This window comes from Ricinus communis, chromosome 5 (genome assembly GCF_019578655.1).
Source record: "Ricinus communis isolate WT05 ecotype wild-type chromosome 5, ASM1957865v1, whole genome shotgun sequence".
In the NCBI taxonomy this organism is placed as follows: domain Eukaryota; kingdom Viridiplantae; phylum Streptophyta; class Magnoliopsida; order Malpighiales; family Euphorbiaceae; genus Ricinus; species Ricinus communis.
In genome coordinates, this window is record NC_063260.1 from 476930 (window position 1) to 504643 (window position 27714).

Here is a 27714-nt window from a genome sequence, read left to right on the forward strand (position 1 = left end):
TAGGTATAAATTCATACCATTCTACTCAATTCAGCACAACCATCATAGAAGAAATACAATTCAACAATTATGGTTAGTTCTCACGGCTTGTGGATCCCCTTTAATGTGCTGCTCCGCCTCATCCTCACCTATCGCACACGTAAGCTGCTCCGCCTCATCCTCACATAATACATTTTTATAGCCTCTCTAGGCTTTAGCCTCCTAAGGCTTTATATATAGATATATATTTTTTTCACAGGGGAATCCACCATTCACATGCACATATGCACTTAACATCACAATTCAATCATTTCACTTATATCATATTCAAGCAATAACAATTGTTCCATTCAACACCAATCATTTCCATCTCATTCATTCAAACACAACACAATATTAAGCAAACACAACCATTCGTAGAACATTTGATTAAATATATGAATAAAGCAAATATTAACTATTTACTTACTCAAAATACACTTATTCCTTCAGCATATAAGAACCTCCTTTCTCCACAACTTCCTTTCCAGGCCTTTGAGTACCTGTTAACACATTCATCAATTCACATTTCATGCATATTCCAAATATTCATGTAAATGCTAGTTCTAATGCATTATAAGATCATCCCCTTTGTAATTTATAGGTCTAACTCTTCCTCTAAGACTCTCAATTACTATTTTAATATCATATAAATATTTTTCATCTAGTTACATACTAGTTTAACTCAAATTAACATCAAATAAATTGCATAAAACTAATCTCCAACATCTCTGTTTTCTAGACAGAATTTAGTACCAAAGTATATTTATTGCTGGGCAAAATTTGCTCAATAAAAAAATTTCGTATTAAATAGACATATACGTTTATGCGTCTAGTTTCATCTCCAAGAAGAATTACTCAATTATTCTCAAATTACTGAGCAAGGGTCATACAGCTAGTTGTACCCGAGCAGCAATCTGTTTGCTCAATTTAAGCAACCAAAACGGTAAAAATAGCAAAATCACAAAACTACAAAGTTATAGAGGACTTTTCAAAATTTCCATAGACATCAATTAAGCTTAATTTGGACTTATATAACCCATGTTATGCCCAAAATACAGAACATCAAGGTTGCTGAAATTTTGACAGTTTTCTATCTTGACATACTTAAACTTAAATTAAACTTAATCTCTATGCAATCATTCAATACTCTACTAATTCATGATAATCAGGCCTTTAATTAATCAATGAAAGCATCAATTGAAGTTTTTCCAATTTGTAATCAAGAACCCTAATGACAAATTAATAATACTCAAGTAACAACTCACCAATTTCAGCTTTTGGGTTGCTAATATGCTTAAATCTTTTAGCTTTAGCTTGGCTCCTTCAATAGTTGGTAAAATCCTATCTTAATCTTAAATTTTTCTAGGTATTCCACTCCTCTCTCTTATTCCAAATTTTGAGTTTTTGGCCATGTACGAATTTTAGAGAAATGAAGAGGTAAAATGAGCTTGCTCATGCTTCCAATTTTCAAGATTCATCTCTCAATGCCACCCCCTACTTAACTAGTTTTATCATCCTAAATTAATTCTTACTAACCATATATAGGTACTAACTTTTAATTGTATCTTTTAAGTCCAATCTATTTACCTAACCTTCTTCTATTGGTTCAATTAAGTCTTAAGGCTTAATACACATAACTCAAATACTTAATCAACTTATCTAAATTAATAATCTAATATCGTGCTTCTTATTCTCTACTTATAATTAATATATCTGTTCACATAAAATAAAAATATTATTAATATACCATCATATGCCCAATGATTAAATGTAAATGCACATAACATGTATGATGAGAAAATGCAGGCGTTACACATTAACTTGCAAAATTATTGAATTTTATTTTCTTTTTTAATTAGAGCTTCCGCCGAACCTCTGCTATTTTTTTTATTTTATTTATTATAATCCAAAATAATTTTCTGCATTAAATATTATTAAGAATTTCAAATTTAGAAAATCTTCGACAATATTAGACGAGCGATATATATTTTTAAGATTTAATTATCAAATAAATCTTACACTTCTAAATCTCAATTGAATTAAAGTTTTAATTTTTTAACAGAGTAAAACACCCGTAGAGATAATAACTAAGTTTTCTTCCACACATATTTTCTTTCTACTGGAGAAATTAAAAAGAAAAAAAGATTTACACATTCTCTATTGCTGCTTTTTGTTTTAAAAGAAAACTTGTATAAGTAAAATTGCAATTTGGCACAAGAAGTCAAATCCATGGTTGAGATTTTTAAAGCATATTTGTAGATCCTGAATTCGTTATTCATTAGACTATGAAAGATAGGATCTAAACCTTATTAGACAACCACAGACGTGGTCACCAGCCCAATGGCAGGCTGAAAGAAGTTGCTGCTGCATAAAAAGAAAAAGAAGGCTTACTTTCTCAGCTCATTGGCTTGAGAAAGTTGGTCTTCCTCTCGCCAAATTACAGGCAGATGCCAACTTCAATCAAAAGGTTTGTGGGTGGATTTGCAAAGACCAACAATTGCTCAAAAGATTATTAACAAGAGAAAAATTTAGTACCATTTTGAAAGAAGAATGTGGGTATCTGTCTCCTAGAGCCTTGATGAAGAGAAAAAAATATTGTTAATCATTCATCAATGTGGTAGGAATTTATCACTTAAAAATGAGGGAATAACTATTTTTTTCCATTGCATAGCTCGTTAAGTCTTTAATGAATTCAAGAAAAATCATTATAATGTTAATGTGTTGTTAAATATAATATGATATTAACCATGTATAACGGGTCGGTCCATTAATTAGATAGAAAAAAAAAAAAAAAAAACAATTGTCATTTGTGATTAGGCTCAAATCCTAAGAATTCCATTGAAATTTATGGAGCATCCACTAGCTTAGTCTTTTCATCCTTGATTTCAGTTCCCTCCATCTTCTTACGTTTGATGAATTGAATTAGTCCTTCAAGAGCAACATCAGCATCATCATTCTTCATTAGTTCTTCAGCAACTTGTGCTGGAGAGATCTCTGAGCTCTCAATTAGTGCTTCAATTTCTCCAAAAAGTGGGTGATCACTGACCCCTAGGTAATTAGAGGCTAAGGTTTTGAAGCCATAAGGAGAGCAATAGGACATGTGAATGTGCATATCCATTCGACCAGGACGCAACAATGCAGGATCAAGCCTATCCTTATGATTGGTGGTGAACACTATGATTCTTTCATCTCCACAACTTGACCATAATCCATCAATGAAATTTAACAAACCTGATAGTGTCATCTGCAATATTATCAAAACAGGAATTCATTTCATCTCACATTATAACATTTTTCTTAGTTGCACTAGAATCATCCATATCATTTATTTTTTCATTTTTTTTCCTTTCTTCAATTGATTCTGACTGGAGTTTTCCAATTCAAGATCCCACAGTCTTAGAGACGGTTCCACCATAAATTGAATTATAGTCAATTGGTTAATTAAATTTATTCAATACTGAAATTCTCATTGAAATTCTCTGTGGTGTCATGAAGTCTCGAGTTTGAATTTTAGTAAGAGATTATGTATTTAGGAAAGAAATAAGTTTATAGATAATATAAGAAATAATGGGTATAAAGCCAAATAGGAAAAAGCACTAACCTTTGAGATAGAAGGGTCATATTCATCAGCAATGTTTTGCCGATCCCTTGCCTCCTTATTGCAATCTATATCTTCAATCACTAATATAGATCGATTTGTTGTGGACAGCAATATCCTCTTCAGTTCAGAATTACTAGAAACACTTGCAAGATCCAAATCATAAATATTAAACCTTAGATAATTAGCCATTGCAGCAATCAAACTTGACTTGCCTGTACCAGGAGGACCGTACAACAAATACCCTCGTTTCCAAGCCCTACCAACCTTCTTGTAAAACTCTTTTCTCTGCAAGAACCTATCCAGATCATCAACAACCATCTTCTTTACCTCAGGATCCATTGCCAATGTTTGAAACGTTGATGGGTGTTCAAGATTGATCGAACCCCACATGCCTCCACCACTTCCGTCCTCATCATCGTAAGGACATTCACGGTTGTAAAGCTTCACTACCTTATCTTCTTGTTTGCTTGCATCAGCTTTCTGCAGAACATAAGGCAAGTAAGAACTCAACACTTTGTCTTTGAAGTTCATGTTGAAGCTGAGCTCGAAGTATCTTTTCTCATTAGGGGGGGTCTGTGACTCGTCGCAGGCATACCTCCATTTCAGTTTCATATCATCATAATAATCGATGATTTCTTCACCACTTACAATGGAGGTAGTGATTTTCCTTTGCCTTTGGGATTTGCTAACTTTCAGGTGTCTTGCTGACGAGTTGGCAGTTTTGGTACGAAGATAGATTTCTGCTGCCTCATATATTTGGTTCTGCGAGTACCCAAATAGCTCATCAATGGTGAGGGTGAAGGTAGAAGAAGAAGCATGAGTAAAAAGGCGGCAGAAGAATGAATTTATATAGGATTGGAGGTGGTGAGGGATTAGGTCATTGGCAAGGGACCTAACCAGCATAAGGAATGCAGCAAAAGAGGCATAGGTAGAGAACAATGTGGATGCAATTTGGGGCATTTGTGACACTGAAGGCATCATTTTTGGGAAGAAACTTTGCTCCTCGAGGTTAATATAATATATGATCTGTCAGGATGCCAAGTTTTATAGCCTTTTGTGATGTTTCGTCCCCTGGAGAAACCTGTAAATATTCTACCCCTCTCCTTAAAGCAAGATTAATAACTATCTTAAAGAAAATATGGGGAATGCCTTCCCTTGTCACCAAGAAGAAATGGATCTAATAATATACAAAGCTTGCAAGCATTAACAGGGAGTTTGCAGATGTGAAAGGATTATCTCTAGCACCCAAATAAATAGAAATAATTTCCCAAGGAATTTAAAAGATATTTAAACAAAAGAGGGTTAATTTCTAGTGTAAAAATTTATAAATTCAATTTGTATTTTAATTTCTTTATCACTTGAGAATTTTACAATAAACTTATACGGTATTAGAAAGAAAATATTTTTAAAATATTCACTAGATCTTATGTCATATCAAATGCCAACTCAGACTTTGAAAAAACAGCACAGTTACAAAATATTATAATAGTAACTTTTTTTTTTCATTTAAAACATTTAATTCTTTATTTTAGTGTTTATATCATCAATTAATATTATTTTTTTATAATAATAATTTTTTAATTCTAAGTGATATAAATAGTATTTGCAATATTTTCTATTTATATTATTTTAACTTATACTTATTTATTTATTTTCTTTTGTTCCTTTTTTAGTAATTTATGAATTCATATTAAATATCTTTTCGTGTCTTATTTTTTCTTGAGTTAATCAATATCTAATTATCCAAAATGTATTCCTTTAAAAAAAATTATCTGAAAAGTATTAACAATCTTTTTATTCCGATGGCCTAATATTTTTATATGTTTACATGTATGGAAACATTATGTTCTTTTTAGATAAAAATCTCCAACTCTAACTAATTACAGTGTCCTCAATAATTGTTTTAATAATTTTCTCCATTCACCAGATCCTTATGCTGAAAATGGAACATGTCTTATTTACTTATAAAAAATTAAGTTAGTTTTCTCAAAAACATTTCAAATAAAAATAGAAAATAGAATTTTGCGTTTATTTCTGATTTTTTAAAATAAAAATAAAAAAACAGTTTTTTTTTATATGTTTTTAAAATTATAACTAAACTTTTAAAAAAAATGAAAACAAGTTTGACATATTTTATATGTTTTTCTTTATATAAGAATTCACTTGTTTTCAAATGAAAAAAAAAAAATTTTTACTTCAAATTATTGCATATAAAAAAATAAAATATTAAAATAAAATAATTTTTGAATATGCAATAAATTTTAATTTAGTGGAGTAATTATGATATATTGCAAGTATTGTAAATTTAATTTCATATGACTGGGGTTAATACATATCAGAGAAGGCTAAATGCATATTTATATTTATAAAGTCTGATTATTTAATTAGTTTAATATTTAATTCTTGATGTAATCTAATAAATATATGAATTTGTGTTTTTATAATATTTTAATATTTTTTAAATATGTGTTTTCATTCAATATGTTCACGTGTATTGTATGAAAGTGTTCAAATATTATTAGAAATAAGATTCAGGTACATATTAGATTCAATTAAAATTAAATATGTTTAGATACTAAAAAAACTATTTAAATGTCTACTATATAAATTAAAAATTAATATTAAATTGCCTAATTGATATAAACTCAAAAGCATAAAATACGTATTTGGCGTTAAAAGGTTAACAAATATATTTAGTAAAATGCAATACTCATATATTAATATCTTTTTTCTTTGTGGAAATGAAATTAATATCTTTATATTATTAGTTTTATAATAAATAAACACACTTGCAATGTGAGTGATAAACCAAAAAGAAAGTGTATATAATAGCATAATGGATACTAATAATTTTGACTTTTGAAGAAGCCAACCATTGGCATTGACGCAAAATTTCTGTGCTTTTTTATCCACTCGTAAAAACCGCGTACTATAAGGCGCTAACGGGCCATTGACTTAGAAGATTACTGTAACACCCATATCTTGAATGCTATGGTTGATCAATGGGGTGAGGAAATTTTAGTAAATTTCATCTGCTTCTAAAGCCATTTCATTTTCATTCATTTTCTCATACCATCAACAAGAACTCATGCGTGTCCATTTCAACTGTTAGTAATATTTCTATTTTGAAATCTTTAGTTTTTGATATTTTTATTTGAAAGTTAATTTTAATGATTCTGCTGTGTAGGAAAATTGCTCTGTTTTAACCTCTCAAGCCATTCAAATTCAAATGTAAGTTATTTCCTGATCACTTCTGTTTACATGAAACGTTATAGCTTCTTGCCGTTTTTTGTCAGTTAATCTTGTTTTTCATAAACTTGTGGTCCTGTGTTCTTTGTGGAGTAGGCTTAGTTGACAAAATTAGCTTAATCTGTTTCTGTATATCAGATAATTATATAATTATAAGTCACAGTTGAATGGTTTTAGTCGTTGCTGGAAAGTGGATGCTAATTTGCTAAGTGACATGAGTTGTTTGATTTCCTGTATGTGAAATCTGTCAATTTTAGGCCCAAATATAAAGAGATACAAGATTGTAGAAGTAGCATATAAATGAATTTATGTGGTTCTGTGGTTCTGTGTATAGTTTGTGCCAAGGAGTGGAGGATTTCTGTAGCTCTACTAGATTTACTAATAGAGGAACTGAGTAGAAAGGGACTTGGCGGATATTCCAGCAAGTGTGATTGTTTTGAAACAATTTAAATGGAAAATTCAGTGATTTTCCTGATAAAAATGAAGTTCAGAAAGCGTGCTAAATTCGTTGATATTTTAGTGACTATGGGTGATATCAAGCTAGTAGGAAACTGAATCTCTTTGGAGTCCTAACCCCAGTACACCTGATCTCGCAAGACAAATTACACTGAAAGATAATGCAATATATAGCCCTAGTGACAACCACATTTATATATATATATATATAAAGTAATGAAATCTGAATCAAATTAGGTTTCTTAGATACATTTTGAATTGGGTTGAAAGCTACATATTGCCTTATCACTCATGGAAAATGGAAGTTGTTTCTCCACATTTTTATAATTAGTTCAAGTGGAAGTTTTGCACGGGTTCATACAGTACTAAATGGCTTTGTCTTTACTTCATCACCTACTAGAAAAAGAGCACTTAGTTGATGCTTTAGGCTGAATTCATGTTTCGATCATATGCATCTCAGTTAGGTGGTGCATAATAGTATAACTGCCTGGGAACTCGTATTTTGTTAAAAACCATGATGATTTATGCAGAAGGTCTTAACAAAAAAAGGGGAGTAGTTGATGGTTTGCATAAAGTCACTTCTGTATTGTGTGCATATCCTAAAAATGTGAGTGATGACCAGTAGTAGTACTTAATCATTTGTTCACTAGATTATAAGTGTTTCTCTTTTTGTTTCAGAATGTTTTAGGGTGAAGATATGGTGGATGCAGTAGTCACTGTATTCTTAGAGAGGCTATTGAATACCTTAGTAGAGGAGGGGCGTGTGGTGAATGAATTCAGGGACCGATTTGAGAACTTGCAGAAGGAACTTGAATTAATGCAAAGTGTCCTTAAAGATGCAGACAAGCGAAAAAGGAAGGATGGAACTCTGCACACTATCATGGGCAATTTACGGGAACTGATTTATGAAGCTGAAGATATACTGGCAGATTGCCAACTTCAATCAAGGGAAGATGACAGGTTGTCTAATGGCTGGCTAACATGCATCCATCCGCCAAACCTTCATTTTCAATATAAAACTGGAAAGCGGCTGAGGGAGATTAATGAGAAAATCACTAAAATTAAGCAAGACATATCCTATCTTGATCTGTCGAACAGCAACCAAATGGGTAGAAGGGATGCACACAATGACCAGATGTCTCGTTGGAGCTCTCCTGTTTACGACCATACTCAAGTGGTCGGATTGGAAGGTGACACACAAAAGATAAAGAATTGGCTTTTTGAAGCAGATGATGGCATTTTAGCAATTGGTGTTGTTGGTATGGGTGGATTGGGAAAGACCACAATTGCTCAAAAGGTCTTTAATGACAGAGAAATAGATGATCACTTTGAAAGAAGAATGTGGATATCTGTCTCCCAGACACTTGATGAAGTGCAAATCATGAGAAGTATGCTGAGGAACTTGGGAGATGCAAGTATAGGAGATAACCAGGGTGAATTATTGAAGAAAATAAACCAATATCTTTTAGGTAAGAGATTCTTGATTGTTATGGATGATGTGTGGGGTTTGGATGTCAATTGGTGGCGCAGAATCTATGAAGGCTTGCCTAAGGGAAATGGAAGCAGCATTATCATTACTACAAGGATTGAGGAAGTTGCAAGAAAGATGGGTGTCACTGAAGTGCGTATCCACCGGCCAAAGTTCCTTAGCAAGGATGATAGTTGGTTGCTATTTAGGAAGATTGCTTTTGCAGCAACTGGAGGTGAATGCAGGCATCCTGAGCTGGAAAATGTTGGAACAGAGATTGTACAGAAATGTAAGGGTCTTCCCCTGGCCATTAAGGCAATTGGAGGCCTATTGCTTTACAAATCGCATTATCATGAGTGGAGGCAGATCGCAGGCAACTTTCGAGACGAATTGGCAGAAAATGATGACTCTGTGATGGCATCGTTACAATTGAGCTATGATGAGTTGCCGCCATATCTGAAGTCATGTTTTCTCAGTTTCTCTCTTTACCCAGAGGATTGCGTTATAAAGAAAGAGCAGTTGGTTCATTGGTGGATTGGAGAGGGGTTTGTCCCATTGAGAATTGGTAGATCATCAACTGAAGCTGGGGAAGGTTGTTTCTCAGGGTTAACAAATCGATGTTTGGTGGAAGTTGTTGACAAGACTTACAATGGAACTATTGCCACTTGCAAGATTCATGATATGGTTCGTGATTTGGTAATCAAGATGGCTGGAGATGATGCATTCTTTAAACTTAACGGTATAGGCTGCCGTCATCTAGCAATTTGTAGTAATATGGATCAGAAGAAACTTACTGCCAATCAAAAGTTACGGGCATTGTTGTCCACAACCAAGACTGGTGAAGTTAACCGAATTGTATCAAGCATTGCAAACAAGTTTAGCGAGTGCAAATACTTGAGAGTTTTGGATCTTTGCAAATCAATCTTTGAAGTGCCTCTCACAAATCTACTATATCAGATTGGGGATCTTCAACACTTAACATATCTTAGCTTAAGCAATACCCATCCTTTGATTGAACTCCCACCTTCTCTAGAGAAGCTTAAAAACCTTCAGATTTTGGATATGAGCTATTGCCAAAATTTGAAAATGCTGCCGCCTTATCTCATAACCTTTAAGAAGCTCAGAGTCTTAGATGTAAGCCACTGTGGTTCACTTGAATACTTGCCAAAAGGCTTGGGAAGGCTTTCAAATCTTGAAGTTCTGATGGGATTTAGACCTTCTAGATTAGGTCAATTAGGCGGCTGTCGGATTGCTGAACTCAGAAATTTGACCCGACTGAGGACTCTAAGCTTACATCTGACACAGGGTGATGAGATTGAAGATAATGAAGTTAATGCGTTGGTGAATCTCCAGGAACTTGAACACCTGACTATAAGTTGCTTTGATAGCCAAGGTAATGACCTTATTGGAAAACTTGATAGACTCTATCCTCCACCAGAAATCTATGAGCTTTCACTCGCATTTTATCCGGGCAAGATGAGTCCTGTCTGGCTCAATCCTATCTCACTTCCTATGTTAAGATATCTTTCAATCTCTTCGGGGAATCTTGCGCAGATGCATCAAAGCTTTTGGGGGGAGGATAACAGTGTGTGGAAAATTGAGGCCTTGCTGCTGGAATCTCTCTCAGAATTGGGCATGGACTGGTCAATGATACAAAATGTGATGCCATCTTTGAGGATTGTGAACTCTAGTTGGTGTCCTGATTTATCAGCTTTTCCTATTGAGGAAATTGGATTTAGAGGGGGTGTATGGACAAAGGAAGAGCAGAGGAACTGATAAAAAACCAGTGCCAAGTAACAGAAGTTTCAGGTATATATATGTATCATTCTTAATGTAAAATGTGAAAGTTCTTTTTTGGGAAAATTAAGACATGAAAATTATGATTCTTGTGTTGTAATAAAAACAAATTGAGATTATGATTCTTGTTTTGTAATAAAAACAAATTGAGTTCTTTATTTTCTTACAACATATTAATACTACACGGCCTTTACCCTGTATTTCTAGCAGTTTACAAAACTTAAGTTCTTAGATTTAGCAGTATGCCTACTTGTTATTTGATGGTTAAGATGCGAATAGAACTGGTACAAGTTCTCAGCTGTTCCACCTTATGCGGTGTTAACTATTTCTATGTTTCTTAAAAGTGAAAATCTCAGCAAAGGCTTGTTGGAAAGAAGTGATATAATAATGAGTTTTTGGTCATGCATACTGAAACTGAAGGCTATATATAAAGTACAAAAATCAAAATAATGGTACAGCGATGTCAACTACCAACGTCATTGCAATATGTTTCATAGTATGTTTTAGCCTAAAAATGTCATTTCTAGACCATACAGCTATTTACTTAGTGATTCATTAAGTTTTGAGCATTGACGTGCCTGAATGTAAGAAAGATTTCATGGATGATATCTTATAATTTTTGCTGATACATTAAGAAATTCTGTAAGCAAATAGTTGGGTCCTTGGAGATCTGATGCCCAGATCAAATTGGTTATTTGTGATTGATCATATTTCTAGAGGCTGTTACATTTAAGATCAGCAGTCAATTCTTACATGGGTGATTCTGAACTGTGCCTTTCTGTTGATGCTGTAATGATCCATTACGATAAATTTTTCTGGCTAAGAAGCATTGACATAAAGACCAATGCATTTTAACACCGGCTGAGAGATGTCTCATGTGATTGGTGGATTTTTGATAAACAGGGGAATAAACCACCAGATTTGAAGAGGGGAGGTCTATTAGAAGTTCTTGTATGTCCACTTTCTAAGCAACCCTTAAGAATTTGTGAAGAAACTATTTCTCTTATCAGTAATGCAATTGAGTTCTTATCCTATAAAAGATGGGATTCCTTGCTTGGTTTCAATGGATAGCAAGGTTCTTGAAACTGATGATGAGACAAAACTAAGATTCTGTTGCTACTGATTCATCTGTGACAAAGCTATGAGGTAGTCAATAAAGCTCAAGTTATTGAAGTGTTATGTAACTTGACAGGAACTACTTTTGTTGGGTTTGTTTGATTGTGGTAAACTGTTCTTTCCATCAGAGGAAGACTTTGTTTTTTCTTCCTTCAAATATATCTGCAAGGAACTGTACATATCAGGGGTGATTAGGATGTGTGACCCTGTACAAGTTGCTAGTTGTGCTATGGCTTTCGCTGAGAGGGAGATAGCTACCTTCTCCAAGCAGAGTTTGCTGCTTTTCATATTGATACAACTGCTGCTACTTTCCTGCTGTCTCTAGAAAAGCCTTCACTCCTTGTCAAGCCCATAATTTAATTTGAAGTAGAGTATAAAATGGCACATAGGGAGTCAGATGCAGGGTTCTACATGTTGATTTTGCAGGAATTTGCATTTGACCACTCTGTATTTTCTCCTTTCTTCTCCTTTATGATTGGATATGCATGTAGGAACCCTGAGCGAGCACAAATTCAAGGTCAGTCCTGGTATTGATGACATGAAACTTTAATATCCCACTGCAACTGGTCACTAGACATTTCCTGTTCTTGTATTTCTTGCATTTCTTGTTTCTTGCAGGTGCGGATCATTGCTCACATACTCTGCCCGCCAATTCCATGATTCTAAATATTTAATGAAAAAAAAAACAATTTAATTTATTATAATTTTTTTCTTAAAATAAATGTTTTCTATCTCCTCAGGTTATTTTGTACTGTTTGCTAAAATCAAACCAAAGAGAAAAAATGAGGCTTGCTAACGCACTATCTTATAGGATATTCTGGGATCCCCACTGGTACTTGAATCTATCTTAGGAAGCATCCATATAAGTACATTGATGTTTCTTAAACACTATGCATATGTTTGGGGAGCATAATGGAATGGAATGTAATATATATATATATATATATATATATATATATTATAAATTAATTTCTTAGACTTATAATTTTTTTAATATGTGTGTTTAATTTTTATATATAAAATTATTATTTTGACATTTGTACTTATTTTTAATATATGGAATTTAAACTTATGTATAATTTCTTTTATTAATTTATTGATTAATAAGTTGCCTCCTATTAAACACTCGTTCTAATTTTGAAAAATAATATATTAATAATAAATTAGTTTTCTAATTATATTATTTTCTAATTAGATAATAATTATTTTTTAAAAATAACATATTAATTATATTTTAATATTATATTAACTAATAAATTAGTTTTCTAATCGGATATAATTTTAATTATAGAAAATAATATTTTCAAATATTATATTTACTAATAAATTAATTTCTAATTATATAATAATTTCTAATTCTAAAAGACAGTAATATCAATTATATTGATAGTCTTAATTTATATACTATTAGAATTAAAAAATAAATATTTTAAAAATAATTTTTATATTATTATATTAATAAAACTTTAAAAAAAATTAAAAATATTTAAAAATAATTAATTTGCTATTATTTATTAAGAATGTTTTAAATTAATATTAAATATTAAATAATTCATTAAATTATATTTATAAATCTAATTTTATAATCAAAATAACAATAGCGTTCATGCAACCACACGGATAAACGACTAATGTGATTAAATAAATAATGAACTCAAAAAAATAATAAATTGCAATGTATTCATTATTCTATTACTATGTTTGATTATAATAAAAAATAATATAATTGTAATTTTTATTTTGATATTTAATTTATTTATAATAATTAGTATAAAAATAAAATATTAAAATAAAATATTTAAAAATAATATTTAATTTTTTTTAAACATCACTAGTTGCTAGAATTTGACTGCCGTTCGCCGATTATCGATCACCAAAATCCAATTGGCAGTCTTATATATATTGAACATTATATTAGGATTAATTGATTATATAGTATAATTATATTATATTATATTATTAAAAACAATTTAATTATAAAATAAAATAATGAAAGATATAATCCAACATGCTTTATTATAACATACCAAACATAGATTATAGTGATGGCAAGGCACCACTTTCAATTCTGAGAGTTACATTTATTTTCGTTGGGGGTTAGTGCTTTACTTAGTACCCTAAAAAAGCTTAACAAAAATACAACTTTTCAACTAATTTTAGTACTCACAATAAACCATAACTATCAGTTTTATACATAAACAGAAAATGTGTCAAATTCTTGTCGACATTTGGAATATGTAGGACCCTATTTATTTAACCATATAATAATAAGGTATCAATTTATTTTATACCAATTATTAAATATGTTACACGTGTTAATTTATTTTTAAAAAAATATTAAAAGATTTACTGATTTTTTTTAAAAAAGAACGAAAAAAATTATTATAAATACATCTCAACTTGAGGGAATTTCTAAATTTAGATTTCTTTTTTCTCTTAATTTTAAAAAAAGTTATATATAAATACATTAACTTGAAAAAGATATTATTCTTATTTATAAAATTAAAATAAATTAAAATTCAAAAGAAATTGATATTATTATTTTACTTTTTTAATACTAATTAAATGTAGAAGGAACTGTCAACTCTCGCTATAAAGCTGTAAAATTGAGGTCCCCCAAGCGTTAAGCTCATCATTTCTCTCATCGATTCATCATCCTCAGTGCTGCGCTTACCTCTCAGGGACAATACATACATACATACAGTATAGCAAATCCTTCTTTCCAGAAACCCGTTTCTGTTTCTCTTGACAATTTCAAAAATCGCTCCCAGCTAACAAGGTCTTGCTTACTCATAGATCTGCTTGTTTTGTTTTGTCATTTGATCTTTTCTAATTACACTGTTGTTTTGTTTTTTGCAGATAAGGAAAAACAATGGATCCTGATTCAGTTAAATCAACTCTGTCTAATTTAGCCTTTGGCAATGTGATGGCAGCCGCTGCTCGCGATTATCAGAAGGTAATTGCTTTTTTTAAAAATTGCGAGATCCGTTTATTTCGTGAGAAATTTGTCGCCATGTTGCTAGAAGAGAAGGCATATATTCCATCTTAGAATTTTGTGTGGTTGTCTTGATAGATTTTTTTCTGTATGCTACTCATTGGATAAAACTTTGGCTATATGTGTTCTTGCAACAATTTATATAATGAATCATGATTAAATGAAGTAGTGGTCTGATGTGGTATTTGGTTCAAATCCTACAAAGAATTCATTTCATTTATAAATGAATTTCTAATAGAATTCATTTGTAAATGAATTCTTTGGTTTCATGTGCTATGTAATAGATAACAGGAAGAAAGAAATAGGAGAGATGAATTAAGAAGACAAGAAATAGAGGTGAGAGAGGAAGAATGTATTTGAATCAACGGCATTTTTGTCTTGATTAAAAGACTTTATAAATCTAGAATTTATTTGGAAATTCTATCAAATTTGATATAACTTGATTTAGTCATAACCAACTCCAAGGATTTACTGAGATAGAATTTCAAATGAATTTTCATTTACCAAACATATAAATTATGGATTTACGAATTAATTCCATAAGAACTTATGAAATTCATTTATACCAAGCACGACTGAGATGGCTGGTACTTTTACGTGTGAAAATTGGGACGGTTGCGACTTCCAGTCTCCATGTCCACCATCTACCAATTTTGGCATGAGTTTATCACCTTAATATGAGACATATTTCTGGATGATTACTACCATTGTGTATTCTATGTATTGGGACTCCAGTGAACCCTAAAATGAAAACGCAGAAGTCTAAATTGTTTTTGTTTTTTCCTGAGTTTCCTTCTCTGTTTGTTTTAGAAACTTTATGTCTGTTTAGAACTTGGAATTTGTATGTATAGACTATAGACACAAATAAATATATAGAACTAATTTGTTTTAAGTTGCATTGTGTATTATGGTCTATTATGAGTCTGCATGTTGATTTTGTAGGAATTGCTTGCTCAAGAGAAGACACCAGCATCAAGTTCTATCAACCAAGGGGTTGACCTAGATGAGTTGATGGATGTAAGCTTTGATGGCGCACCTGTATTATTTGTGCATTACCATGCAATTATTTTTTTATTTTTTAATGTGGAGGTGCATTGCATTTTATGTGTAGGATCCTGAACTGGAAAAACTGCACGCCGACAGAATTGCAGCTCTTAAGGTAATTAGTTCTAACATTGTATGATATATTGCATGAATGTTATTCCTGGGGTAAGCTTTCTGAAGTTGGTAAAATATTCACCATAGGATTTATTTGAATAGAAAGAAGTTGAAAAGCGAGAAGCTTTAAAGAAGCAAGGACATGGAGAGTACAGGGAGATAACTGAGGGGGATTTCTTGGGTGAAGTCACTGCCAGCGAGCATGTGATTTGCCATTTCTACCACAGGGAGTTCTATCGCTGCAAGTAAGCCTTTTACTTCACAGACACACTCGCTAACATTCACATGTATTAACTTTTCATTGTCTTTTTTTTTTTTGGTCTCACATTTAATGACCATGTTTATTGGCTATTCTAGAATAATGGATAAGCATATGAAGGCTCTTGCATCAAGGCATCTAGATACCAAGTTCATCAAGCTAGACGCAGAGGTCTGTGCTTGATTTTTCATTGTTTACTTTGCTTCTGAACTGAAGTTTTGGTTTTACTTATCACAAATGTATGGCTTTTCTAAAAGAGTTGTCTGTGTTCTTATGACAATCTTTAATGAACTGCAGAATGCACCCTTCTTTGTTACCAAGCTTGGGGTCAAAACTTTGCCTTGTGTCATACTGTTCAGGTCTGCCTCATTTATCACCTTTTCTGCTGTAGCTTATTGTGGTTCCTTTTTATGCTGCATAATATCATTATTCTGTTGGATGGATTAGTAGAATTTATCCCAATTAACCATAATAAATATGGAACCAAACCTTACATTTCAATGAATTTTTCTGACCTACATATTGAGATTTTGCATCAGTTTTAGACTTAGGAAGTTGCATTGTTTACCAACTATTTTCCTGAAATAACGCCAATGTCTGCTTTAGGAAAGGGATTGCATTTGATAGACTTGTTGGGTTTCAAGATTTGGGAGGGAAAGATGATTTCACCACAAAAACACTTGAGATTCTTCTGATAAAGAAAGGTAAATTTCCAATTTGCTATGTTCTTTATAGTTCATGGAGAAGTCTCATAACCATTATCTCACAGGTATAATTAGTGAGAAGAAGAATAATGAAGATGATGACGATGAAGACGGCGATTATCATGAAAGTAGGCGAAGGACAGTAAGAGCATCTGCAAATGATGACTCTGATTCTGATTGAAAATACTGAAAAGAAACTGCAGATTCACATTGGAACTCTATATTTTCCTTTAGATGTGGCTGTACGAATGTTTTTGCAGGTTATGCTGTTTTACTATCTCCAGTTTTAATTTTCTGAATCAAAATTAGTAGGACTGTCTGCTAGTTTTCAAGCCCCTATATTCATCTGTGGTCTGCAAATATAAACCACATGTACCTGCCGCACGGAGACTTGAGTTGGCTCAACTGAAAGGAAGGTTGAAAAACAAGCCAATCGAAATCTACTCAGCTCATGTATTGTGTGTACTTTTGATACAGTTATAATGGTAATTCATGGATAAACTTTGTGAAGATCAGAGAAATTAGAATTTTAATTTTAGAAGATACTGTTCGAGCATATTTTTTATTATTAGTAATTGAAGAGGGAAAGTGGATTATAATTTGAAACGGATAAAAAAAGAACAACAGTCTTTTTTCTTGGATGAAAAAAGTAAACTGTAATAAAATAGATAATTGTGGATTGTAGATTTTATTATTACAGGTTTTCTTAGATTTGGACATATTTATCGGTTTAAACCAATGATTTGACGCTGTACAGGCTAATTTACATTCACATCAATTATGTCATTTTTCAGTAAATGTACCATTACTTATTTTGAGTTTGTTCAAATTACTTATTTTCTATTGTTTTCCTTAATTTAGAAATAGTTGAAAATAAAAACTAAACAAATTACTAATTTAAAAAAAAAATACTTGAGACCTATTTCAAGACTAAAGTGATAAAGATAGTAAATTGTATCAGATCCCTTATCATTTCTACGATGAAGGTAACTAAATGACTCTTTTATTATGTAACTCACGGTCCGAATTAATAATTTAAAAGATTGTCACTTTATAAAAGAAATAAAGCCACCATCACCAAGGACTAAATTTTATTTAAACAAAAAAAAAAATTCAGTTGTAGAAATGGAAAGAAGAATTATTTTTACATACTTAGACATAATGTAGACATAATGTAGATGTTACTGGCTAAATATATATTTAGATATTTGAATTTTGAGAATTGAATTATTTTAACATATTAATTTTCGATTTAATGTAACAGACACATCAAATTATATTTTTTTATAATATTTAAATATTTTTTGATATATAATTTTATTAAATATGTTTTTACGTATAATATTCATGGATATTTCAATAATATTATTTAGTAGAGGTCAAATATGTATTAGATTAAAAAGAAAATTAGTAGAGGTCAAATATGTATTAGATTAAAAAAATTAAAAGTACTTAAAAAGATTATAAAAAACATAATTTATATGTTTGTTGAAATATTAAATAATTAAAATTTTAAATATCTAAATATATATTATGGTTTATAAATTTAAATAATTAAATTTATATTAATTATCTGATGTTTAAAGTGTAAACGTTTCCATAAATAAAAATTACTTTTGCAACCCAAGCAATATATATGCCATATGCAGTTGTAATAATTCTTTTCAATAACTTTTCCCGGGAAAATGGAAAGACAACTCAAAAAACCGTTAGGCAAACTGACGGATGATCCAATTAAGTCTGTTAAGAATTGAAATGGACAGACTCTTCGCATTATCTATTAATGAAAAAGCCTTTCACCATTGTGTGCGTCTCTCTCTCTCTTAGCAAGAAACAGCTCTACAAGCTAAAATTAAGAGGGCAGAGACAGAGATGGCAAAGAGAGACCGAGTCAAGAAGACAATAAAGGGTCCAGAAATTAAATTTAGTCATTTCCCGTCGTGGGTACCTCTCCTTTTCCCCCGCAAAATTCTCTCCTATCTAAAAGAAACCACTTCTCTCTTTCATTATTTGTATCATCTCTCTCATTTTCTTCATTTGTTTTTGCCTAGCGGAGGTAATGCCATCTCTATCTATCTCGGTCTGTTCTTATTTTTGGATTGATTTGCTAAACTAATCATGCAGCAAAAAGCAGTATTATAGTATGTTCTTGCTTTTCTATGTGCAGGCATTGGGCTAACAAGGGCTCTGGCTGTGGCATCCTGATATGAGTGCTTGATTTTTTTATTGTGCGCTTCTGTTTTGCGTGTCACACATCTACACCCACAGGCCATTTTTACGTTCCCCATCAGATGGCTGCTGTCTCTGGACCTCTATCTCTCAATCCAGGTTTTCTTGTTTCCTGTGGATTTAAAATGTGAAACCCAGAAGTTTGACATATAGGATGGTGCCCATTTTTTATATTTCGAGGGGTTCTGTGTGATGAGTAGTTTTAAAAATTGTTGTTTAAATTCGCAGAAATTTAAGATATAGGATAGTTGCTTTCCTCTTTTTCTTTTTTGCATGTTTTGAGAGGTTGTGTAATGGGTGGTTTTTAGAAGTATGAAATTGTTGTCTGATTTTCTTGCATTTTTTGCAGTACCTGAGATGGACCATCTTGGGGATGAGAGGAAAACAAGGATTGAATCCTTGAAAAAGAAAGCCATCAATGCCTCCAATAAATTTAGAAACTCTTTCACAAGGAAGGGTAGGAGAAGTAGTAAAGTAATGTCTATTGAAATTGAGGATGTACATGATGCTGAAGAATTGAAGGCGGTTGATGCTTTCCGCCAAGTACTTATTTTGGAGGAACTCCTACCCTCAAAACATGATGATTATCATGTGATGCTCAGGTTTTTTTTTCTTTCATTCCTCTTTTCTTGTTCAATATTCTTTTTTGTGTTTCTGCTTCAATTTCTGTGATACACATGATTTATTAACACATGAACTTGTTATCCTCTTATAATATAGATTCTTGAAGGCCAGGAAATTCGATCTTGAGAAAACAAAGCAAATGTGGTCTGATATGCTCCAATGGAGGAAGGAATTTGGTGCTGACACGATCATGGAGGTAATTATCATAGAACTGGATCCTTTGGAGTTTAGGTTATTATGGAATTATTTTAACGTATTTACTAATATGAGTTTTCCTTTCACAATTCATCCCAAATTTATTATGCCCTTTTTGATAAAGTTTTATCCTATTTTTGTTTTCTTGACCTTTTCTTGAAGGATTTTGAATTCAACGAAATTGATGAAGTCCTGCAATACTACCCTCAAGGGCATCATGGTGTGGATAAGGACGGAAGGCCTGTTTATATTGAGAGACTAGGCCAAGTAGATGCTAACAAGCTAATGCAAGTCACAAATCTTGACCGTTATGTCAAATACCATGTTCAAGAGTTTGAAAGAACTTTTGCTGTCAAGTTTCCAGCTTGTTCACTTGCAGCAAAAAGGCACATTGATCAAAGTACAACCATTTTAGATGTGCAAGGAGTGGTACGTAAGAACTATGAGAACTGATGTTTATGATACACGAGAACTATAAAAAGTGATGCTTATGATAATCCCATATATAACTAAGATATTATTTTATCACGAATCCTTAAAATGACCTCTTAAAGGATCATCACTGCAAAATGATTATAAGCAGTAGAATGTTCTTCATATGATCTTGGCATTTATGCTGCTTTCTCTGTTAAATCATAACCATAAGTTTTTCACTTTTCCCTTTAATTAATAACCACAGGGCCTCAAAAATTTCAACAAAGCTGCAAGGGATCTTATCACCCGCCTTCAAAAGATTGATGGTGACAACTATCCTGAGGTATTAGCTTCTCTTTTTACTCTCTTGATCTGTGTATCCATAAACCTCAAATTTGTTTCCTTATGTTGCTGTTTTCAAAGTAGCAACACAATTCTGATATACTGCCAATTGCTTGCTTCTTTGCAGACCTTGAATCGCATGTTCATCATCAATGCTGGTTCTGGATTTAGAATGCTGTGGAACACTATTAAATCTTTCCTTGATCCTAAGACTACAGCAAAGATCCATGTAAGTGCATCATTCTTATTCAGATCACTATAATATATCTAGGCCAGATAACTAATTACATAAGGAAATTATTCATCAGGTTCTTGGCAATAAATATCAGAGCAAATTACTTGAGATAATTGATGCCAGGTGAGTTTCTAATGTCATTAATGCAATCATCTTTGGTTTCTTGTCCTGCTTAAGCGACAAGCCATGTTGAATCTAATTTTCATATGTGCTCCTTTTCTCTTTATACGCTGTCTATTTAAACATTTTCATGGGCTATTTCATGTTCCTCTTTTCATATCTGGATTTCATTTGCACTAGTGAGTTGCCTGAGTTCTTGGGAGGTACCTGCACTTGTGCTGATCAAGGAGGCTGCATGCGCTCTGATAAGGGCCCCTGGAAAGACCAAGAGATATTGAAGGTGATCTACAATTACTTTCATATGCTTTCATCTTTGCACTACATTTTGGTTAACTGTCTTGTATGGTTTTTTTAATACATTTTCTTCTTTTCTGTTTCATCACCTTGCAGATGGTTCAAAATGGAGATCACAAATGTACAAAAAAATGTGAGAGCCAGATTCCTGATGAGAAGACAGCTTCCGATGATGACACAGTGTTCTCAAAGGTCTTGTCTATTAAACTTACATTTCATACTCTTTTTGTCCTTGCAGATGGCCTACTGTGCTGATCATATTCTCTGAATTGCTTTCCTCCTCAAGAGATCTTACCACTTCTTGCTAACCATTCATGCTTGCTTTATATGTACTATTCCCAGGGTTCAGCTCTAGATGTTCCAAGGAACCATTTCGATTATTCTCAAGTCGCTCCTATTCTTGCACAAGTAAGTTTAAGTGTCTATCTGCAAATTTTATCAACTATCGCATTTTGAAAGCTATAAGATTTTAATTCAGCTAGTAATGAATAAGTGAAAGTTCCTTACAGCAGTTAAAATGATTATTATTTTAACATTACTAGCATTGATGCAATTTAACTACCTTTGGTGGTATGATAAATCACTTAAGTTCCATAAATGTTATTGTTGAACAAGTACAATGTGAAATTTATACTCGCCTATGTTCGTAAATCGTCTGGCTGGTGCATGTTAGAAAACTTTTTGTCTTAAATCTTGATCTTATATCATTTGGGGGAATGTGATTTGCTGTCAATCTAGACAGTTGTTCGGATAAAATTGAAGTCACTTGATGCACATCCTTGTTTGTTCTGGTTGTTTGTGGGTTACGCTGTTAAGACTGTCTAGAAACTCTTGACCATTTTGGGGGTAAAATGCATAAATGGTACTATTATTATGGTTATTTTATCCATTTTGTACCTCAACTCAATAATCAGAAAAATGGTACCTCAACTAACAAAATAATGAACCAAGTTATACTTATTAGTCATTATACAATAATGTGGCAGCCAGATCTTCTCACTAATTACCACATCATCTCTTATTTGGACACAACTAATCCTAGTTTGATGTTGAACATTCTCTCAGCTCCTCTACCTGGAACTCATACCTTGCAATTGCGTTTAGGGGATTAGGTTTCTTAGGCTTACTATTATTAATTATGTACATTGTCAGTGGTAAAGTGAAAGCTAGAGAAAGAATCTGATTGTCACATCAACACAAAATGACCGAAAAATATAAAGGTACTCTCGCCCGATTCACTTATGATACCATATTTTGTGATTATTGAGTTGAGATACCAAATGGATATAAGTGACATCGTTGTGGTACCATTTACACTTTTTACCCCCATTTTGGCCCACAAAGAAGTTCAATTTCTAATTCTCCTGACTTGACTATTCTTGCTTTTCTAGATACGACATGTTCCCAATCTGCAATGTGGAGAACCACTTCTAATGAGTTCTTTTTTCCTTTCAAATTTTCTTTTTATGGAATTCTCAATCCGTAGGTTTCTTCAAAGTTTGAGGACTATGGGCCTATAATTGAGAAGACAGTTGATATGACTTGGAAACAACTTGCTGAAGATGAGAAGTATACCCTTACTAAAGGTACATTGCCCGCTAAACTCATTGCAATTTTTCTTCTTTTCATCTCCTTGGCTTGCATTTCTTCTTTCTTTTTCCTTTCTTTCTTTCAGCTTCCCTTTGCAAGATTAACTCGAGAGACAAAGCTTCTGGACCATATTTGATATTGATTCCTTTTTTCTTTTTAAGTTATCTAGACTTTCCCAAGTTTCAATTCAGTATTTTGGTAGAACCTAATTCATGTATGTGCACAAAAATTAATGACATCCTGCTTAAAGAGTCTTGTAATCTTTTGGTTCGTATATTTCCTTTATGCAAAATGATGTTTTGATAACGTTACAAGTTCCATCATCTGTAACTTGCAGCAGCAGATTGTTACGCCAATTATGATGGTAGCAAGGTCTCTGAAGGAGGCTCTCCAATTTTTACTGGTGTAATGGCTTTTGTTATGGGCATCGTCACAATGATTAAAGTGACACGCAACATGCCCAGGAAACTGACCAATGCCACCATCTATTCCAGCTCTGTCTATTGTGATGAAGCAGAAGTTAAAAGCCGGGCACATGAACCTGCCATCTCTACTGCAGATTACATGACTGTCATCAAACGCATGGCAGAATTGGAAGAGAAAGTGAATGTTCTGAGCATGAAACCTGCTATGACTCCTAAGAAGGAGGAAATGTACAATGCTGCTATGAGCAGGGTTGATACCTTGGAGCAAGAGCTTATGGCAACTAGAAAGGTACTTGTTTTGAATTGAACTCAGTAGTGGCAAAAAATTGACTCTGCATGTTTGATACTATGCGTATAAAGCTAAGTTCTACTCTGCAACAATTTTCTATCCTTGTGTTTCTGTTTGCTGCAATCATTAATGTTTGTCCTTTTTACTTTTCCCTCTTTCTTTGTTTACTGGTTTGTCATGCCTCACAAAACCGGTGACTGCTACTTGCTCACGATTGAAGGTGGGCGACCTGTTTTAATACATATATGAATTTCTCTGATCCTTGCCACAATCAAGTGCCTCAACTAACTGAAAATATGATTATTTTTCATCTGGTGTTGCACTCATGTTGCCACAATCGAGCTTGAAAAATGAAGATTGGATAGTTCTGATTCTCATCATAACTCTTGTGTATTCAGGCTCTAGAGGATTCACTTGCTCGACAGGAAGAGCTTATTGCTTATCTTGACAAAAAGAAGAAGAAGAAGAAGCTGGTAATCTTTAAATGTCATAGCAAAGTTCATCAGTTTTGTTCATCATCTCTGATATTTAAAGTACCATCTAAATTGCTATATTCTTTGGTTTGTTATGCAGTTTAACTGGTGAATGAATAAACATTGGATGCCTGGAGTTGCTAAGAGAACTGCTGGTGAGCTGATTTTCTGTTTTCCAAGGCCACCTAGATGCACGCTGGTTTAAGGTTTTGTGTACAAAATAGAAATCAGAGGTTTTTGTCCTGATGTACAATTTTTATCCTTGCATACATATATCTCCAATAAAAACTGGCATCTTACAGATCTATAAGTATTTGTCAAGACAAATGCCTCAGCATGTGTGTATATTATATATTCTGTATATCTGTATATATATAACTCGTTTCGAGCCGCATGAACCAAAGATCAGCAAGCATGACTTCTGAGTTCAAATATTATATTCTGAACAACACTGACCAGAAAAATTTAAACTCCTACTCCAAATCTATTCACAATGATTGTTGCATTTGCCCCTAGCTAGTTCTTACAATTAGCATACACATGTTGTCTGGATGTACATCTATCACTTTGATCCAAGGAGTAAAATTTTTTAAGCAACATGATAACAAGCAAGCTTGATTTCACAGATTCCTGACGAAGTTGTAAATTAGCCTTGAACCCATTACAAGTCCTGAATTTCGGTTTAGTCTCAACATTATTTTCTCTTATGGATAATATGCTTGCATTTGAACTTTAGATTCCACCATTGTAACTATCGATGAATGATGCATAAGGTGTAGGTACGAGGTACAACCCTCTACTTAAAAGATCTCTCTTTGGTTGTCCCTTTCCGTCTTCCTTGCTCAAACTCTGTCAATAACAAGACGTTGGGTTGATGATTGATGAATTTGATATTAATCAGGAAAAAAATATGCAACAGGTGTGCTTTTAAAATCTTATAAAACCCTCAAAAACCTTGAAAAATCTTCATCGAAACAGTCTGAAACTATAGATTCCATAAATACCATATACACCAATTGTTCAATCTTGTGCCTTGTTTGAAATAAATTATATGCAAGAATTCAAATGATTGACTATGTGCAAAACTGTAGCACTGTTTGATATGATTTCATTTCTTAAAACTTTTCTTTTAATTTCCAAACATAAAAATTGATCATATAAACTTCGATGGCATTGAATCTTGTATGTTTTAAACTTTCCTTTCAAACCCTTTTTCTAAAGAAACAAAAGTAACATAAAACTAAAACTGATTTGTGATCTCAATATAGTTATATAAAATATGGAAACAATAATCTTTTACCTCTTTCACTGTTCTAGTTAGCTTGCTTTGTCTTGGCCTCATATAAGGTACACTCAATGTCTGTTAGGAACAAAAAAAAAAAAAGGACTAATACGTTATTTCACCAATCATTTTCCCGTAATGAAGGACAAAAGAAACCCATTACAGTACTTTAAGGGAATGCACACATAAACCCTAACCCTATAACCCCATATTCTAAGTTCTCGTCCATTCGTTTACATTGAATGATTGATATAATGACCAGTCAGTTCAGCAAAATATATGAACTTTGGGATTCTTAGTCCATCAGGTTCCTATATACACCTTCACAAATAAATTTGAGTGCTGGCAGTGTATGTATTAAAACTCCATTAGGTTAATTATTTTAAGTTGTAAATAAAATTCCATAAAAATTGAGGGATGAAATAATATTTCACCTTCACTTGGTCATGAAGAAATTGTATATACCCAATAGTGTCTGTCAACACAGAGGCAGTATCTGTCTGCAAGTATGCAAAGAAAGAAAAGTAAAAAAGCATAAGCATGGACATATTGATATTTTATACTTGCCATTTCATTATATCACAACTTTTGATATGCATAGATTTTAATACATACCTTACCATAAGGTGCCACTAACCTTTGAAGAGTTGCAATCTTCTCCCTTATTTTCTCTTTCTTAATTACCTATATATATATATAAATATATTGTTAAAGATCCAGCTTCACACTAGCTTTGTCAATAGAATTAATTAATATTGCTTAAAATAAGATCACCTTGGATGGAGGGGATGAAAGTTGTGATGCGGGCTTATGCTTTTTAGCTTCTACAGAAAAGTTCTTGGACTCGGGAAAACTACTGTTATATCTCCTTTTTCTGTCAATTCCATCTTCAATGATTGAGGCCTTCAGCATTAGAAATCAAAGAAATGAGTTAGTTGAGATTATCAAAATGATGAAGCTGTAGAAGGAAAAAAAGAACAAAAAAAAGATTTACTCACTTTGTTGGAGCTGCTTGATGGACTATCTTTAAGTTGTCCCATGAAATAATGACCATGACTATTTGGTGAAGCAGCACCATATGTAGGGTTTAGAAGATCCAAAACTTGCAAGTTCAGGTCCAGAGAGTTTGAAAGAAGCGAAAAACACGAATTCGAGTTTGAGCTTTTTAAACTTTGTAGAGTACTATGCCTGAAATCATATCTGTTAGAAGCAGATGATGAGTTTTCAAGACTTGCTGAGTTTTGACCGCTATTAATGTATGGCAGCTCTCCGGCCGAAAGCTGAAGTTCTGGGATATGGTGGTGGCGGTGGCCAGAAGAGAAGCTAGTACCATTGCTGGTGAGGAAGTGATTATGATCGCCAAGCTCATGAGGATATTGGGTTTTTGTTGATAAAGAATGAGATTCCTCTATGTTACAAGGACTGGTGTATGCCACTTCACTCAGCTTGGGGAAGGAATCTGGCATCTCTTCCTTGATATTTGCAAGTAGAAACTCATTAGCAGATTGTTGAGGGAAACCCATCAAGCCTTGACCACAGATATTGGAAGATCTATTAGTTGCCCAAGAATCCCTTCAGGAATATATTAATTAATCAGGCAATGATGTTGAATTCTACATAAGAAATAATAGGACTCATCCAAATTCATTAATATAAGTAATTAACTTTAGATACTAAACCCTAACGAGAAAACTAACTACATATAAGAACTATGTATGTATGTTGAATATATATATATATATATGTATATATATTTCAGAGAGAGATCATTTTTGTAAAAGCTTGATGATATATACCCGGCTTTTAGGTTGCATGAAACATTGAAACTAACTGATAAAGGAGCATAACCTTTGAACATGCTAAAGAGAGTGGAACTACTTACAAAATGAAACCTGGATGCATGTTGTTGAGGTTTGAAAACATATAATAATCTGGTTGAAGTAATAAAGAAGAATAATATCCAGCAAGCTGTTCTTGGAGATGGTGCTGGGGATGATGGAGATTTGCAGGTTCCATATATATATTATAATGATTTGATGAAAATCCCAAGATGGGTATGTGTATATATATATATGTTAAATTTAACGGATGACTAGATGATATAAATATATATACATATATGTTTCAACCCTACTGAGAAGAAATCAAAACCCAGAAAAGCTCTTCGCTTATGCTCTCTGATTCTGGTTGGCTAAGTACTGTTTCTTTTCCTCCTCTCAGCTGCTTATAAAAAGTAGCTTCAAATAAAGGAAGATGAAAAGCTAGCCATCTCTCTCTAACATGAAACTTTTTGCAGCTTCCCATATTGTGCTGAATATTATATATATATATATATATATATATAGCTGCAGTTTTTTTATTAAATAAATTGAAGGTTG

General features: G+C 32.6%; 5 protein-coding genes across 8 annotated transcripts; 3 read left to right on the plus strand and 2 right to left on the minus strand.

The window, feature by feature from the left end:
* Positions 1–2683: 2683 nt before the first annotated feature.
* LOC8279144 (AAA-ATPase At2g18193) lies at positions 2684–4842 on the minus strand. The gene is made up of 2 exons (XM_015720765.2): positions 3623–4842; positions 2684–3265 (listed from the first exon to the last, which is right to left on the minus strand). The coding sequence occupies exons 1-2, from the start codon at positions 4601–4603 to the stop codon at positions 2867–2869; spliced, it is 1380 nt and encodes a 459-aa protein (XP_015576251.2). The 5' UTR covers positions 4604–4842; the 3' UTR covers positions 2684–2866.
* A 1617-nt stretch (positions 4843–6459) lies between these two features.
* Positions 6460–11990, plus strand: LOC8279143 (disease resistance RPP13-like protein 4). Of its 3 annotated transcripts, XM_048374021.1 has the most exons (4): positions 6460–6629; positions 6810–6853; positions 8006–10604; positions 11496–11990. In XM_048374021.1, exon 3 carries the CDS (start codon positions 8025–8027, stop codon positions 10569–10571), a length of 2547 nt encoding a protein of 848 aa, XP_048229978.1. In that variant the 5' UTR covers positions 6460–6629; positions 6810–6853; positions 8006–8024; the 3' UTR covers positions 10572–10604; positions 11496–11990. The 3 variants fall into 3 exon arrangements, with proteins under 3 accessions (XP_048229978.1, XP_015576260.1, XP_015576259.1); XM_015720774.3 differs by lacking the exon at positions 11496–11990 and having other exon boundaries at positions 8006–10769; XM_015720773.3 differs by lacking the exon at positions 11496–11990 and having other exon boundaries at positions 6573–6729; positions 8006–10769.
* Positions 11991–14291: 2301 nt separating this feature from the next.
* Positions 14292–17334, plus strand: LOC8279141 (thioredoxin domain-containing protein PLP3B). The gene is made up of 9 exons (XM_002521481.3): positions 14292–14487; positions 14568–14664; positions 15646–15720; positions 15815–15862; positions 15964–16106; positions 16219–16291; positions 16418–16479; positions 16727–16824; positions 16890–17334. The coding sequence occupies exons 2-9, from the start codon at positions 14581–14583 to the stop codon at positions 17003–17005; spliced, it is 699 nt and encodes a 232-aa protein (XP_002521527.1). The 5' UTR covers positions 14292–14487; positions 14568–14580; the 3' UTR covers positions 17006–17334.
* Positions 17335–18639: 1305 nt separating this feature from the next.
* On the plus strand, positions 18640–24361 carry LOC8279140 (phosphatidylinositol/phosphatidylcholine transfer protein SFH12). Of its 2 annotated transcripts, none has more exons than XM_015720776.2 (15): positions 18640–18880; positions 18992–19152; positions 19403–19655; positions 19774–19873; positions 20035–20301; positions 20552–20629; positions 20756–20857; positions 20937–20986; positions 21164–21263; positions 21374–21469; positions 21620–21685; positions 22764–22863; positions 23208–23581; positions 23980–24054; positions 24155–24361. In XM_015720776.2, the coding sequence occupies exons 2-15, from the start codon at positions 19116–19118 to the stop codon at positions 24164–24166; spliced, it is 1710 nt and encodes a 569-aa protein (XP_015576262.1). In that variant the 5' UTR covers positions 18640–18880; positions 18992–19115; the 3' UTR covers positions 24167–24361. The 2 variants fall into 2 exon arrangements, with proteins under 2 accessions (XP_015576262.1, XP_015576261.1); XM_015720775.3 differs by having other exon boundaries at positions 18643–18880; positions 23205–23581.
* A 98-nt stretch (positions 24362–24459) lies between these two features.
* LOC8279139 (transcription factor bHLH110) lies at positions 24460–27633 on the minus strand. Its single transcript, XM_002521479.3, has 7 exons — positions 27219–27633; positions 26335–26908; positions 26111–26239; positions 25952–26020; positions 25771–25836; positions 25355–25414; positions 24460–24903 (listed from the first exon to the last, which is right to left on the minus strand). Exons 1-7 carry the CDS (start codon positions 27350–27352, stop codon positions 24787–24789), a joined length of 1149 nt encoding a protein of 382 aa, XP_002521525.1. The 5' UTR covers positions 27353–27633; the 3' UTR covers positions 24460–24786.
* Between the last annotated feature and the right edge of the window lie 81 nt (positions 27634–27714).

Coding starts and splice junctions, on each gene's coding strand:
- LOC8279144 (XM_015720765.2), bottom strand. CDS start 4,603: ATGATGCCTTCAGTGTCACAAATGCCCCAAATTGCATCCACATTGTTC. Junction 3,266..3,622: donor ATGACCCTTCTATCTCAAAG/GTTAGTGCTTTT, acceptor ATAATATTGCAG/ATGACACTATCAGGTTTGTT.
- LOC8279143 (XM_048374021.1), top strand. CDS start 8,025: ATGGTGGATGCAGTAGTCACTGTATTCTTAGAGAGGCTATTGAATACC.
- LOC8279141 (XM_002521481.3), top strand. CDS start 14,581: ATGGATCCTGATTCAGTTAAATCAACTCTGTCTAATTTAGCCTTTGGC. Junction 15,721..15,814: donor ACCTAGATGAGTTGATGGAT/GTAAGCTTTGAT, acceptor TTTTATGTGTAG/GATCCTGAACTGGAAAAACT. Junction 16,480..16,726: donor CCTTGTGTCATACTGTTCAG/GTCTGCCTCATT, acceptor TGTCTGCTTTAG/GAAAGGGATTGCATTTGATA.
- LOC8279140 (XM_015720775.3), top strand. CDS start 19,116: ATGGCTGCTGTCTCTGGACCTCTATCTCTCAATCCAG. Junction 20,302..20,551: donor TTTTAGATGTGCAAGGAGTG/GTACGTAAGAAC, acceptor TAATAACCACAG/GGCCTCAAAAATTTCAACAA. Junction 21,470..21,619: donor ATGACACAGTGTTCTCAAAG/GTCTTGTCTATT, acceptor TACTATTCCCAG/GGTTCAGCTCTAGATGTTCC.
- LOC8279139 (XM_002521479.3), bottom strand. CDS start 27,352: ATGGAACCTGCAAATCTCCATCATCCCCAGCACCATCTCCAAGAACAG. Junction 26,021..26,110: donor TTTCATCCCCTCCATCCAAG/GTGATCTTATTT, acceptor ATATATATATAG/GTAATTAAGAAAGAGAAAAT. Junction 25,415..25,770: donor TTCTTCATGACCAAGTGAAG/GTGAAATATTAT, acceptor TGTTCCTAACAG/ACATTGAGTGTACCTTATAT.